General features: G+C 33.3%; 1 protein-coding gene across 1 annotated transcript in view; it reads right to left on the minus strand.

Moving 5' to 3' along the window:
- The window catches only part of lrrc20 (leucine rich repeat containing 20), a 75392-nt gene that overhangs the window by 45442 nt on the left and 13041 nt on the right, over positions 1-16909 (minus strand). The window contains exons 2-3 of the mRNA XM_028795524.2: positions 16352-16442; positions 7439-7588 (exon numbers count right to left, since the gene is read on the minus strand). Of these exons, the coding sequence (XP_028651357.1) occupies positions 7439-7588; positions 16352-16421 (220 nt within the window). The 5' untranslated portion in view covers positions 16422-16442. The remainder of the gene's footprint in view (positions 1-7438; positions 7589-16351; positions 16443-16909) is intronic.

A 16909-nucleotide genomic window follows, 5' to 3' on the forward strand; every position in this document is an offset into this window, starting at 1 on the left:
AAACACACCCACACACCAAGCACACACTACGGCCAATTTAGAATCGCCAATCCACCTAACCTGCATGTCTTTGGACTGTGGGAGGAAACCGGAGCGCCCGGAGGAAACCCACGCAGACACGGGGAGAACATGCAAACTCCACGCAGGAGCAAGATATCTATTTTTAAAAAGTTAATTTCAAATGTATAGATATAGATATCTTTTGATAAGAGATTAAAATGTAATTTTAGAGTTTTCAACTTAAATTATTTAATTATGAAATCAAATCATGAAAAACCATAGCATTAACATGACACAAGAGCACTGATTTTGACTCCTAGCCCAATTAGCATGTGGAATTTGCAAGTTCTACCCTCAAACCTAAAATCATATAAGGTTTAATGGTGCCAAACTGAGTGAGTAAAAGGCATAATTTATGAGAATTTGCTTGAGTAGATGTTAAACACTGACACAATAGCCTACCAATAAAAACTCATACAATATTTGTGTTCTTTGATCATATAACCTTTTTACTTAATATTATTGCATTAATTACTAAGACATTTTATATAAATAATCTTATTACTGATAGAATTAAAAAAAAAAGTATCTTTTCCTATGTGAAACACTGTTCTATAGTTACAGACCTACAGTATTTATTGAAGAATCGCCACCAAACTTTAACTACAGCCATTCCATGAACAGAAGAAAGAAGGCGGCTTACCAAATTATTTTCTAAAGCAATGCAAACTGTAACGATGTCAGCAATTTTGCATCTGTTAAGCATCTGTTGCTGTTGCTATTAAAGAAGTACTAAATTTGCATTTCTATTTATTGACTGCCAAAATATAATGCCTCATTTTATTAATGAATTTTTGAATTTATCATCTTTATTTATCACTAGTTACAATTTCCTAATAGTAGGTGATTTCAGCTTTCATGTAGATAATCACCGTGAACTAAAAGTTACAGAATTTATGGATCCTTTAAATGCTTCAGCACCCATTGAATTTGGTCATCTAATATGGGTTTAGAATTGAAGTGACTCAGATAATGGATATTGGTATGTCTAATCATTCTTCTATGTTCTGTGGTGTAACAATGGCACTTACCAGGACTAAAGAGAAGTACATACGTATTTAAGAGGCTTTTTTGATGCCACAGCTTCTTCTTCCTTTTCTAATATTATAAATAACCAGTTTTATTCTAGTATCCACTCTAATACAGCCAGCAACATAAATACTAAGGTCAACAATTTTAACACAAAACTGAAGGCAGTGGCCAGCATTATAGCCCTTGAAAAACTTCTTAAAAAATCATCCATAGATGTAATACCAAGAAAGACAGAAGCAGTCTGTAAACTTAAAAGGAAATGCTGCAAGGCTGAGCGTAAATGGAGAAAAACTAACTTAAAAAAAGACACAATAAAAGGCTAAAGGCTCACATTACAAATGCAATATTTTAGTTTGATCTTAAAGACAGACTTATTTCTCCAAAATTATAAACAATGCTGCAAGAAGCCCAAGAATCATATTTTCAGCAACTGACCATCTTTTGCACCTGGCTCATTCTGTGGATGGTTTAAACCATCACTGGCCACATGTGACGCTTTTCCTACATTCTTTCAGGTAAAGTATATATTATAAGACAACATACATCATAGACCTGAAACACAAACCTACAGTAATTAAACATCAACATAGTAAATACAGTCAATTAAACTCATTTACTAAAACATGCTTAACTAATCTTGATAGAATAATTACTCAGTTCACACCTATCACATGTGTCCTTGATCCAGTCCCTACAGGCTTTTTAAAAGACACGTCTGGGTTTCCAATTGACAATGTATTTGGTATACAGTAGTTAATTTTTTTTTATTAGACATAGGCATTTCCCTGATTCTATAAAATCTACTGTAGTTAAGCTACTACTTAAGAAAAATAATCTTGACCTTTCTATCTTAAACAATTTTAAATCTGCCTTTTTAAATTAAAAATTCTAGAAAAAGTTGTTTTTCAACAATGAAATGACTACTTGAATTAAACCTCATTTCTGGATGGGTGCAGTCAAATTTCAGATCAAATCATAGTTTAGAAAGTGCTTTGGTTAAAGTTTTTAATGTCTAACTTCTTATTGCTGATTCAAATAATATATAAATTCTTGTTCTACTAGACTTGAGTGCATCATTTAATACCATTGATAACAGCAATCCTATTGACCATCTTAGATGGTGGGTTGGCATTTCTGGCTGTGCCTTGAGTTGGTTTCACTCTTATATCACATCCTGTTGTGGCAATTATATGTCAGAGGTCCATTGTATTATGTATGGTGTGTCACTGGCATCTATTTTGGGTCCCTTATTATTCTTAATCCACATGCTCCCATTAGGCATGAACATAATCTGAATTACCACAGTGATACAGACAACACAAATTTATTTATCAATAGCACCAGATGAATATGAGGCTCTAAATGCTCTGAACTAGTGTTTTACTAGCATCGTCAAATGCATGAGTAATACTTTCCTTTAACTTAACAAGGCAAAAATAGAAATTTTAATTATAGGTAGAGCAAACAAAAAGTGAGGACCTTAGAAATAAACTAGGCCATTTGGCTTTACAAATAAGGCTATAAGTAAAGAATCTAAGTATCATTTTACGTTCACAGCTAAACTTATTATATTACTAACATTGTGTTCTTTCATTTAAGAAACATCACAAAAGTTAGATCTTTTATATCACTGAAATTTGTTAAAATGTTAATATATGATTCTGTCTAGTTTACTGCAATGCACTCCTATCAGGATTATCTAAAAGAAAAATACTACTCGAGAATTTTAACTAAAAAAAAAAAAACTGAGTGTATCTCGCAAATCTTAGCATAATTATACGGCTGCCTATGTCCTTTATGCTTGATTTTAAAATGCGTTTAACTGTTTATAAGCCTCTAAACCAGTGTTTCCCAACCTCGGTCCTGTGGCCCCACTATGGCTGCAGGTTTTTGTTCCAACCACCTTCTGATTTTAATTGAACTCCTGGGCTAATTAAGTGATGTGTTATTTCCCAAGTTCTGTGTTTTGGAAACAATATAGAAATTAGAAAACTAAGTTTGGTAAAAAAAAAAAAATTATATTTATATTATATATATATATATATATATATATATATATATATATATATATATATATTAAAATGTACCAAGCAGTTATAGGGAATAATGTATTTTTTTCTTTTTAACAATATTTTCATCTTGATTTTATTCCAATTTTCTAGGTGTTCTAATTGTTTAATTAATCCATTATTTAATTTGTGGGTCTAATGCTAAAGTACTTGCAGCCTTTGATTATTCAGTGTTGTTTGCCAGCGTGTCTGCTCTGCTCATTTTTAATTGTCATTAATAAGATAGAATGAAGGGGAAAAACTGCACAGAGAAAGGGCAAAATATAATGAAATCAACAAAAGAGAGTTAAGCATTTAAATCTAAAGCAAAAGCAGAAATATTTCTAAATGTCTTATAAATGTAAAAATCATGCTGCTGTGCTTTTCTGAATGTAGAATAAAAGAAAAATAATACCAGCTAATTAAATGCTATCAGGTGTTGTCACTGATTAGGATTCTGCAGTCACAGGGGGTCCCCAGGACCGAGGATGAGAAACACTGCTCTAAACAATCTAGCACCTTCCTATATTTTGGAGTGGTTCTCCTTCCTACATTCCTAATCATAATCTGAGATACTCTACCAATGGGTTGCTCAGCAATCTGAGAGTGATGTGTAAAATAACTAGTAAGGCAGCAGCCACTTTCTGAGCACGAAAATCTGGAATGCTTTACCGTTAGACATACACCACGCCAGTACATCTGAACACTTCAAAAAACTCTTTAATCTGGTTTTCTCTTAATCACTTAACAAATTATCAGCATCACTAACATTCCTTTATATTGAGGGGAAGAGGAATTGGTTCTTTTTATAAAATGTCATTCTATTTGCAGTTTCATAGGCAGGTCACAAATCAGTGCTTTTGCTTGTTTTCTTTTTTGCTCCCGGTCTAAGTATGTTGCAGCTACCTGAGATGAGTGTCCTGTTAATGATGATACATTAATGGACTGTACAATGCCAGAGGGGGTTGGGCAGTTTTTCGGGTTTATTTTCTCCAACATTCCACCAACTGGGGTTTTTATTATTATTATTTTTTTTTTTTAATCAACTGACCTTACTTTTTGTTATTAATTTGGACATTATGATTCCCTACTATTATAAATAAATGTTCTTTAGCAATTATTATTGTTATGAACTACAAACTACTTTTCAGGAATGAAAATATGCTACTATATATGAATAAATGTCATTATTTCTATTACCGAATCATGTTTTAAAAAGTTCTTCTTCTGGTTCTGTTAATACCCTAAGCATGGACTTTTATCTCAATAAAACATTTCTAATAATAATAATGATGTGAATTTCCCCTTGGGATTAATAAAGTATCTATCTATCTATCTATCTAGTAGACAAGCTGGAAAAGTAATACTGTTGACCTGCAGTCTTAAAAAGATCTCTAGTAGTTCTAGCTTACTTTCTCAGAGTAAAAGAGTCCTTATATGGGATATTATGTTACTAGAAAACACCTGAAAACCTATAGGTACTAATATTTAAAAAAAAAATTAAAAAAAAAAGTTTCATATCTAGACAAGGTATTCTGTATTTCTTTTCTAAACACTCTAATTATGCCTTCTCAAAACACCTACTGCATTTACTTATGGGATCACCCACCCCACACATCCCATTCCAGGCTCTCCTTTCAGTGAACCATTTGCCTCTGTGCCCAAGAGCTGTACTTCTTTATCTCCCTGTAGATTTAAATGACAGGCACTACCAGCCAAAAGAGCAAAAGTTCGAACAAACATTATTCATCACACAGTTACAGAGACAAATGGTACGCTTGTTGAATACCAAATGAATGAAATCCCCCACGCTGTCATGTCATTATCTCTGAATTTTAAATAAGAAAAGAACAGGTTGCCAATGGCATAACATACTATGAAAGGCAATTTCCATCTTACAGTCAGAGTTAAGGTTTGAAAAACTGTTCTACACTGACGTAAAAATGTGAATCAGTTCTTGGAGAGGAAATGGCTTTGCCTTTAATTAGTTACTTGAATGTATACAAAAAATAACAATTTTACTTTAAAAAAACTGTTGCTTACATACAGCAGAAAATTTAAGATGTTTGCCACAGCATTAATAAAAAATATTAATGTGGTCAAGCTAGCTCTTCTTTTCCTATAATAATACTCAACAAGAACTTCTTTTAGTGGTCCCTAATGTTCTTTAACCATGCTCCTGATGTTGTGGATTTCCAGTGCAAATGCTTGGCTGCCCATTTTCTAAAAGAAACAAAATGTTCTTGTCTGCCTTACATACAAGAAAACATGCCCACTAGCACCTTGTAGGGTGTTTGGTATCTTGCATGGCCTCTATAGCACCTGTCACCTTTATGTCGCCCCTCTTAATCCTTCTAGTTCAACGCTATCTCTTTCTTATATTTGTATCCCTGTTCAATGTAAATCCATGGTTCCACAGCTGGCAAGGTCTTCTGTCCCACAGTGCTCCATGTTTTCCACCACTACCATATACAAGACCTTTTCTTTGTCCAAAGTGGTTCTCTCTCTCTCTCTCTCTCTCTCTCTCACACACACACACTCTCTCTCTCTCTGAGCTTGCATGAAGGACATCCCACTGCAGCACATAATTTTTTTTGGTTCTTTATTTCGCCTTATACAATTTCTCATACTGTATTAGGAATTTGTTAGTTTTTGCAGAGCGCAGGGTCAGCCATTGTACAGTGCCCCTGGAGCAATTGAAGGTTAAGGGTCCTGCTCAAGGGCCTAGCAGAGTAAGATCTCTTTTGGCAGTGACAGGGATTCGAACCGGCAACCTTCTGGATACCAGCACAGATCCTTAGAATCAGAGCCACCACTTTAATCTTAGTGGTGCTTTCAGTCGGGCAATCACTTGCCTCTTGAACCATTTTGCAATAGTTTAAGTAAAGTAGATAGCAAACTCTGGATTTCAGAATATACAGTAGTACACCATATTGGTTATGTGTAATGTACCAAAATTTCTAATGTTGTCTATATTGTTAAACAAAATACCCATCTTTTAAAAGTTTTACCAAAAATATTATAGCTCAGTCTACACTTTCATAGACAGCATGCATTTTTTTTTATAAGTAACATCATTCCGCACTAAATCTTGGTATGACAGGTCTCTTCTCTAGATTCATCCTTTTGCACTTAAACTCTATCAGATATGTAATGCATCTGAAAATATATTGTTTTTTTGGAATTCTTTTCTTAAAAACGGAACATACTCAGTATCAAATTGTTCATAGACTCAACATCACTTAATGCTGCCTCATAGTCTTTTCCTGTTGCTTCTTCTGTTCTTTCTCTACTCTGAAAGTTTCAGACCTTTTATTAGCATATTCTGGGATTCAGTTAATCATTTTCCAGTTTTTTGGATGTCCATAGCCTCCTCTTAATCTATTTTATTCTCTTTCAAAATTCCGCTATCTCATCTTATCTTCCTTCTTTAAGATTTATGCTCCCATCCCTTATCTTCAAGCAGAGAGTATTCTTTTTTGGGGAATAATTGCAGCAAAATTAATTCTGGCTTCTTGCTGGAGAGAAAATCTGTCTCTTTCTCTGACTCAATGGAAATTATCCTTTTATGAACATATTCTTCTTGAATACTCAACAATGAAAATCATTCAAGCAGCTCCTTCAAATATCAGAGCTTGGCAAACTTTTATTAATAATACCTGAAATTTGATTTTTTTTCTGAGGAAGTATAATACTTCTGACACATTTTTCCTATATATGATATATTATCTTTCTTTTTATCTCTGTTTCAACAAATTAATTGATCTGTTTTCTAAAATACTGGGTGGGACAGGGGATTTAGAGGGAGGGGGTTGGTTAGAGAAGGTCTACTGAGATGGTGTGTTCTTCTTTTCCCTGTGTATATTAATATATATATTTTCCTTAACTGCATTATTTTAATACTTCATGCATTATAATATTTTTGTGGATAATAAAAAATAGATAAAAAAAGGAAAAAAAAACTGTAAAACTAGTTTAACTTGGTAATAGCAGGGATTCAAAAATTGAGATATTCAAATACATAAATCATTGTTCCACATACTGATTTTACCATTAAATCTAGTTTGTGCTAATGAACAGTTATAAATAATAACTAGATTATCAAAATGATAAGGACTACATAAATTATGTAAAAAAAATAAAATCATAGATAAAGTGTAAAAACAAAAAGAAAACATATAATGTTAGAAAATAGTATATTCTACACTTCCACCAGGAAGATCAGATCATAATACTATAGTTCTGGATGGTATAATAAATAAGAAAGATGATCAACTAACAAAAAGTACATACCATACCTCTTAACTGGCTGAAGGTAGTAATGAACTTGCTTGTCACTGCCTTAAGTTCATTATCAGCTAAATTTATAACATGAATATTGTCTGTTACGCTCCTCAAAACTTTATAAACTCCTTCTGGAAAGTTAATCAATTTACAGGCAGCCAAATCTGAAAAAAAAGTATAAAAATAAAGAAAGTCAAGCATTTCCCTCCTTTAGCAATGGCCTTTCCAATAAAGCAAAACCAGATTTGATTTTTTTCAGCAAAAATAAAAATAACATAGAGAGCACACATTGATTAGTTGTAATGCTAATACTTTATTGCTTTATCACTGTAGGAGAACATGGGCATTGCCCATTCTGCTAGACTATTTAGTGGCACACAAGGCCTGTTAAGATGGCAGATTTAACAAAAATGGAGAAATTCAGCTGCACATCCCCAACCCAACCTGCAATTCCTGAATGAATGAATGAATGGTTAAACATTTCTTAACATATTAGCATATTAGTTAGTCTTCATCTGATAACAAAGGTGTAAATCTTTATAGAGACACAGAAGCGCTAAATGGACATTTATTTTTGGATTTTCATGGAGAACTGGACTTGCCTGCATGTGATGAACAAAATAATGTCCCTATAAGCAGAACGTGGATCTATAACTGGAAAGAACTTTAATCTAATTATCTGAGGTTACATTGACCTTTAAAAATTAGCTGCATTCATCTCTTGTGAAGTTTTTGAACTCTTTTGGCTGACAATCTCTCCTCTTTGTGGACTTGAAAGCAGAGATCCAATCTGCCAAGCCAAGCTCTGTACCAGTGACTGAGCCCAGTCTGAGAAGACTGGGAAGCAGCCATTATTTCATGAAGGGAACTTCCACATGTAAACTCTTGTGCTAGAAAGAGTAATGCTTTCCCTATTAAGCTGCAGATGCCACAGTAAATGGCCTAACAGAAAAGCACAGCACACCACGAACAAAGGACTAAGTCACAAAGAGAAAGAGTAATGTAAGGAGAATCCTCCCCTTGAACCTGGATGAACAACAACAACAGCTCCACACAGATTATACATAATCCTTAAACCCTTGGTGTCATAAGAGTGTTTATCTGTACCGAGATAAATTAGTACTCAAAATAGTCAGTAAATAGCCAGCCTCTTCAATGTTATGTTCATCTGTCTCATCTGTCTTCTATGTCGATATAAATGCAGTTATCATATCTTCTCTATAATGCTTATATTTATGTTTATCAATAAATTGTATTACTCTGTTTCTTAAAACAAGTGTGCTTCAGGTACCTTGATATAAGTCTAATGGCTGGAGACCACCTCCTACTGACAAAAGTAAGCAAAATGAAGCAGGAGCCTTACTAAATTATTTAATTAATTAATGGAATTTTCTTCTTTCCTATGTTATTTTGCTGTCCTTAGGAGTGGGAAAGTTAAAATCAGTCACTTTCCTACATTACTCAGGTCAGTCTATCATGTCTATTATTATTTTTTTTATTCAAAACACTAACAGAAATGTCACTTTTACCAATCAGAAGTTTAACCTAATTTTTACACTGGAAACATTCATCCTGTTCTGGACAATCTTAAACCAATTTATGGTTACAGGAGGCTAAATCTTAAGGCAGCATCAGAGAAACTAAATCTGAGCAGAGCACCAGTCAGATACAAGGTACATTTAGGCAAATACTTACAGTACATTGGGATAAAAAGGCTAGATCAGGTTGGAATTTAAACCTAGTCATCAATAAGTATGAAACAGCACCTAAGCCACTATGCTGTTACACTGGAAAACATCAGTAAACATGGCAACTTTCAACCTGATAGAAAATAACTGTTGTTGCCAGCATTGTGTTGCCAAGTAAACAGACTGAATAATGAAAGATTTTCTTATACAGAGTGCTCATGTACTTATTGTCCTCCTTTCATCTGCTTAAATGTTTGATGGGCCTAATATTAGGCCATGAAAATGGGGGTGCTGGGGGACCCTGATTAAGAATGCTGTAAAAAATTACATTTCTGCTAAAACATAGGAATAGTATTGTGTGGTACTCTAATCAATACACCAAAAAACAGTGTATTTTCAGTAACACTTCATTGTTCTTTATGTCAGAAGTTCACTAAAAACTATTAATACAATGATTGCCCCATCTAGAGGCCACTTTAATTCAGTACATTTATATTTTTAAATTCCATGCCATTTTAGTGATTTTATCATGAAAAATATGAATGAAGATGCCTAATACTTATAGTGTGGACTACCGAATTGCATGAACAGATTTCTTTGCAAATTCAAAAAGGACATACATTCAAATGTCACAAAAATGTATATGCAAAAACCTACAGTAGAAAATAAAATGTATTCTTGCACATGGTAACATTTCCTAAACCCAGTAAGATAATATACCATATTAAAATTTAATAGGTCTAAATTAATAATTTTTTTATTTTTAAATGTAAACTCTGATATTAATTTGGTGGTATGTTTTGCATTTATGACATTAATATTAAGATGAATCATTCATCTCTCTACTCATTTTCTAAACCTACTACTGTAATTTCAGTTTTTACATGGGAATGAAGTCTATCCTGGCTGCATTGGGCACAAGGTAACAAACAGTCTGAAAGGAAAGGTCAAGCCTTCATGGCAAACATACACATAAAAAAATCCACTGTCGCTCATATGTGGCCAATTTACAAATATCAAATCACTTAACAAGCACATCTCTGTGATGAACAAGGCTATTACCGAGGCAATATGGTGTGCATGCTAACATATCACAGTTTGAGCTATGGCTTACTGTTTGACCCTGTGCAATTCAATTATCTCACCCCCACTCCAAATCTAGAATATATCTTTAAAGACGTATAGCCTACACTAACACTATAAATTGGATAGAGAAATCAGCCATATAAAACAAAATACTTTACATTTTTGGGTCAAGTTTTGTTTTATAACTTCTAAGGGTAAATGCACTTATTAAAGATAGCATCATTATATACATACCATAAATGTTTTTAAACAGTGATGCTAGCCCAGTGCTGCTCTTGGAAAGGAGATGTACAGTATTAATGCCAGGTTGAAAATTGGATAGTGTCCAGACCTTAATATTTTACATAAAAATCAAAGATCTACACAGAAGATCTGGGTGATTTTGATGTTTTGGACTAGAGATGCTTCATTAGATATCCCATTATTTATATTTTGGAATGCATACATTTCTAACTCTATGAATGTGTCTTATGCAACAGAATTACAAGTGAAATGTATATTTAAGGCCTTTATGAAATTTATAGCACTGAGACTTTAATGGGTGCCTACTCCATTAAATGGTAGTTTAGCATTGGGGTTTACCAAGGCACAACTGGAAGAAACTTCTTCTCTTCATCCAGTCCCAGACCCATCCATTTTATATGGTTTCTCAACAACCATGTGGGTGATCCATAATATGGTATACTAAACTGGCTAATATTTACATTGAACATATTGTGAGGATTAGTCCAGACTAGAACTGAAGAAGAAAAATAGAGTGGGAAACTTACAGTCCCCATTGATTCAAGATGCATGAATGATACTGTACAATCAGGGAAGGGATTCAAGTCCTAAAAATACAAGCTACAAAGTTTGTTTTATTTAGATTGTAAGTATATTTTAACTTGTAACTCTTTGCCACATTTCCACTCCTCCATCAATTTCTTCCTCACTCTTTTTCTCTTAATATGTTCACGAAATTCATTTCTATGTATTCTATTGTTTCCAACAATTTATTTTAGAACATGGATTTCACTGTTGTCTGTTTACAAGCAACAATATTAAGTAAAACTTGGTCCAGCTATATGAAATTAATTCACTCCTGAAAAACAGGTCATAAGGTGTGACTTTTTACAGTTAGTCAAATAATTCTATTATTTCTTGTATGTATTCCTGACTCAGAATATGTTTAGTATAAATTGACCAGGCAAGAAAAATCCAAAGCAACATTACTACACAGTAAAGTTCAAAAGTCTGCAATCACCCAGAAATGTTAATGAATTACACAGAAGTTGATACTTTTTCTTTTTTTTACTGAGGTACCATTAGATAGATAGATAGATAGATAGATAGATAGATAGATAGATAGATAGATAGATAGATAGATAGATACTTTATTAATCCCAAGGGGAAATTCACATACTTAATATAATACTAAATATAATCATTACACTGATTTAAAAATATATTCAAGACATTACTAAAGTTGCACATGGGTATTACCACTTAAATGACGGATTTATAATTTATTATTCACAGAATGATAAACTCTGTTAGCTCATCCTTAGTTAATCATGTGTAAATACTATAATGTTAATTGATTATTACAGAAATCTTCATAATTGTGTTAGTACAGCTGAAACCTGTTATTTTTTTAATAAAAGAGTATATTGTCTTTCCTTGGGTTCCAAGGCATGGGCATTCTTAAAGTTTAAATCTAGGCTCAAAAATGGCCAAAATGGAACCATTTTTTCAAGAAACATATCAGTCTATTGTTGTTTTCTCAATGAAAGTTATTCCATGCAGCTGATTGCCAAGATACTGAAGATTTTGTAAAAAGGAGTCCACCACTGTCTTGAGAGAAAAGGGCACACTGGATATAACTAGGATAGAAAAAGAAGCAGAAGATCCAGATCTTCACATGTCGATAAAATCTACAACTGCACCAAATAACAAGAATCTGAGATTCCAGACACAGATAGATGCCTTACAGGTCCTCATCTGACTGCTTTCTTAAATAATACACTAACAAATAAAGAGAAAAAGTTAATATGGGCAAAAGAACACAATCATTGCACATTGGATGACTCGAAAAATGTATTATGGATGGATAAGTCTAAGCTTGAGGGGTTTTTCATTGTTTCAGATGACACTGGCATTTGGCAATTACATGGTTTTGGTAACAGGTGAAAAAAAAAGTGGAAAAGAGATGAGAAAATTATAATACACATTCTTTTAGAAGATATGTTTTCCTGTAAATTTAAGCAGACAGACTGCAAGTAAACCTACAGTCTGGTTTCCTCCAGACGCACCAGTTTCCTCTTATAGTCCAAAGACATGCAGGTTAGGTGAACTGGCAATGTTACATTAGCCCTAGTGTGTGTTTGTGTGTTCAGCCGCTAATGGACTGGCACCCTGTTTAGGAACTGTTTCCTGCCTTATACCCTATGCTTGCTGGGATGGGCTCCAGCCTCCTTGCAACCCTGCCCTGGATAAGAAGGTTAAGAAGATGGATGAATGAATAGTGATTCAACTTTATCACACAGTCTTTGCTGCCATCTTGTGGACAAAACTCAATAATAAATCCTAGGCACTTCTCTCAAAGTTTAGAATTCTACCCCACAATGTTGACTTTTCTTGACAACTGTCTTGGAAGAGTTAAACAAATACAATACTTCTTGTTAGGGTAACAACTGATCATTAGAGCCAATGCACTCTAAATATAGACCACTTTTTCATATTACACTGTGATTATATGACTAAAAGAACCATTCAAGAGTCTGATAATGTTCAAAAATATTAGGGATAAAAATAGAACTGAAAATTTATCTGGATTTATGTTTATACAATAAAGATTACAAAGCACTTTAATTTTTGAAAACCTGCCTATTTTCCTAAGCTCGAACTTAATGTATTTCAAAATACAAGATAATATAAATAAACAGTTTATGTTATTGTTTTGCTTACTTTCAAAAGTTTTGATCTTTAAGTGCCTTATTTCAGCTCATTTGCCCAAGCTTTAAATATTTTTAGGAAGGGGACAATAAATAAGAATGGTTTTGCAGATCTCTTTGTGTGCTGCCACATCACTTTTACCCTTGCAATTGAATTATGACACATATTTTACCTTTGCTTTTCAGTGCATCAGTGCATTTATATGGGCCTTAAAATGCCATGTCATCCCTTATTCTGATTAGAGAAACTGTTATTGGTCTCCACAAAACCTGGTTTACAGATGTACATTTCTCCACGAATAAACCTGCTATATAGTCATGTAAACCCTTAACCAGGTTACAGTTAAGAATTCTATAGTCCTCACAGTTTCATTAGCAATAACAAATTAAAGGTAATATGCATTGTCTTTTTACTTTTTAATGTAACAAGTAAGCTAACACAATACTTATTTTATTGATGTAAAAATACCTACTTTATTGATGTAAAAATACCTACTTTATTATTATAGCAGCATCATTAGGTGTAAGGTATGAAGCTTGCGTACTGGGATGTTATCTGGGCTCAATTGCACAACCAAGCAGAAAAGATTGTGCTGTGTGCAGTCCAGTGTAACAAAAAATATGAACAAAGTGTCAGTTTAATTTTCATCCAGCTATTTGCTATAGATATGTTTCAACAATACAATATGGGACTCAGGTCAAAAGGCGTAAAAAGTGGACGGATATTATTTACTTCATGGCACACAAAGGAGTAAATTTGTTTATAAAACACTACAAAATTTTCACAGGCTTCATGCTTGTTTTTAGATTCACAGTGGCCAAGCGGTTTAATGATGTCAGAGCATTTCACAATGTAAAATTCCAGAAGATTACTTGCTCATGTAAATGTGGATTTTTAAGAAACCAGTTTTCTACCTTATCCCAGTTATGTGTATGTATGTAAACGTTAAAACATAAACTCTGGTGTAAAGTCTAGATGTGACACTATTATGAAATGCTAGTTTACCTATTAGTTTAACTACTCCTTCTTGCTTTCTGTGCTTGTGGCACAATATTTTTTAAGAGTGAGTTAGTGGATGAGTCACCACACCTCAAAACCTATGAAGGTGTAATAGGTTACAATTGACTTTCTTTCTGTTCTGTTCATTTTTGCAGTTGCATGTTGTCGAACTGTTTATCAACCCTTTGTATATTATTGTTTATATCATTTGTGTTGATTCCAGACTGGAGTGTCTGCAACATGTTCTTCCTTTGTTTATGTAGTTTTCCTTCAAAGGATCTAGTGTCCCTCAAATAATAATCAGCTGCTATAACTTTAACTAACATCTCTAACCTAAACCAGTCCAAATGTGAATAGGTTTGAAAGCATCCCACTAACATTCATTAAATTCAGGACTAGATCCTCCCACAAGCTTTTTTCCCCACTAATTGCAGTGGCGTAGCTAGAGGTGGGTGGAGGGGGCGTCTGCCCCGGACAGCACATTTTTGGGGGTCGGCATTATTAGCCAAAAGGCTCAGTACAATTTGTGTGTAAGCAGCAGGGTCTGGAAAAATATCAGTCATAAATGAAAAAAGTAAAATTCTCTGATTTTTATCCACAAATGCTTCAAAAATAATTTCCAGACTGTCCTCCTGTGACAGCATCAGACACAGCAATTGAAATTTATGAGGCAATAACAAAAATAAACATTACACTGATAATAATTTCTAGGAAGATAAACACCTAATTTACAATTTATAATTTTGTTTTGTTATCAATCCAAATGCGCTCTTGCTCTGCGCAGAAAACATCCCCACCTATCACTTGTACACTACACTGGTTCTGGTTTTCACAGCATAATTATATTAAACTAATAATTAGAACACGGCTCATCAGTGCGTCTATACTATATTATTGTCTTGTTGATGCCGATGAATAATTATATGTGAAAAATTAATGCTGTTTCTCTATATATGAATAAATCTATGCAAAAATTACCTTAATTTTTCTCTATACATCACTTTAATTTTCTATTTAAATAGGTTAACATATTCAGATATGTTGGAGAGCGGCAAATTGAAGCACCACCCCACCCGAGTTGCACGAACTCTAGATACGCCACTGACTGTTAGGTTCCCTTTCTTGAAAGCCGGACCTAACAACTTTAAAAAGTAAATTGTTAAAACTGAATCAATCAAAATCTACAGGAACTGAAGTGCATAACCTACTTCATCACAGAGCATTTTGGAGTCATCCAGCTTATCCCTGAGAATTCTACAATATACTATAAAGCATAGTTGACATATAGTATATCAATAAATATTGTGTAATACAAGAAAACCCTGGTGTTCAGTCTGGTGATGATTCATTGATTGTAAGGTTCCAATTAATCATCAGGAAAAAAAATGCCAGCAACTCCTAGTGCCATACAAATTACAAAGACACCAAAAATGCAACAGAATGTGAAAGAATTAGTAACTTCCAATAGAAATAACTATCTCCATTATAAAAAATACTGACATATTAGCAGCAGCTGTTTCAAAAGTATTAACAGTATATTAGGCTAAAATGATCATGATTTTAAAAATTGAGCCTAATAAAACATTCAAGAGTGTGAGGGCCCTATTGAAAAAAGCTGTGCCTTACAACAGCATTCATACTAGTAATTTTAGAAATAACTTCTTAAGTTCAGCACACTTGTACTGTGTGTAATTTTGGCACCCACAGTACAAAAAACGACATAGCAAACAATCAAAATCATCCATGCACTACAGCTTTCACCCAACTCTAACAGGCTAAGAGAATTAAAACTTCATTATTGAACAAAGAAGGCTTCTTAGAGACCTACACCAAGTCTTTAAAATTATCAAAAAGATCAATGAAGTGATTTTAGTAGAATTGCTACAGTTGAATTATGAATCACATACTGTAGGAAAACACAGTAGACTTGGGGAAGTGATTTCCTCTCACATAAGGTTGTGGGGTACTAGAACTACTAAGTAATTGAAGAAAAAATCTTATAACAAACAAAATGATTTATTTTACTTTTCTTTTTCTGCAAGATGTTAAAATTATGCAAATAATAAAATGAACTGCCCATTGCTTAAAAATGCTTCTGCAGCTGTTTCAGAAATGCAAATGAGCAGCAGCTGAGCAGTCATTTTGTGCATGATCATCAAAAAGCTACTTATATGATAACATACTGAATTTACTACAATTAATACAAACAAAAATATGTACCTAGAGTATCTGCTCCTTTCTCCACAGTTTCATTAATCCTTCTTGCAACGTTGGCCACAGCTTCCCCCATTATACTTTTTTATATGTGCATCTGTACAAAACATTAAAACAAGTCAGAACAATTAAACTGAAAATTTCAAAAGCTTTCAAATGTAAAGTAACAAATGTATAATGCAATTCATTGTATTAAACAACATGTAAAAATCAAATTAATTTGTTGCTGATTAGATTAGTAATGTTCATGTTGCATATTCACAATTTAAAAGAAAATCAACAAAACATTCAGAAAAGCCTTAAAAACTTTGCCAGCTTACCTTACACACTAGAACAATAAAACTTGTTTCTTTTTTTTAAATGGTGCATAAACAACATTATACATATATATATGTTTCAGATCACTTGGTGTTATAGCATACAAGACAAAAGTATATTACCTTTAACTAATTGTATGTAGAAATGATTTTAGGCAAAATTATTTTTTTTATATTTTTGAGAATCGTTTGTGGATTCTTTTGGGGATTTTTACATCTCTTTGTTATACATTTCTCCACCAAAATA

The sequence above is a fragment of the Erpetoichthys calabaricus genome, chromosome 2 (genome assembly GCF_900747795.2).
Source record: "Erpetoichthys calabaricus chromosome 2, fErpCal1.3, whole genome shotgun sequence".
Taxonomy (NCBI): domain Eukaryota; kingdom Metazoa; phylum Chordata; class Cladistia; order Polypteriformes; family Polypteridae; genus Erpetoichthys; species Erpetoichthys calabaricus.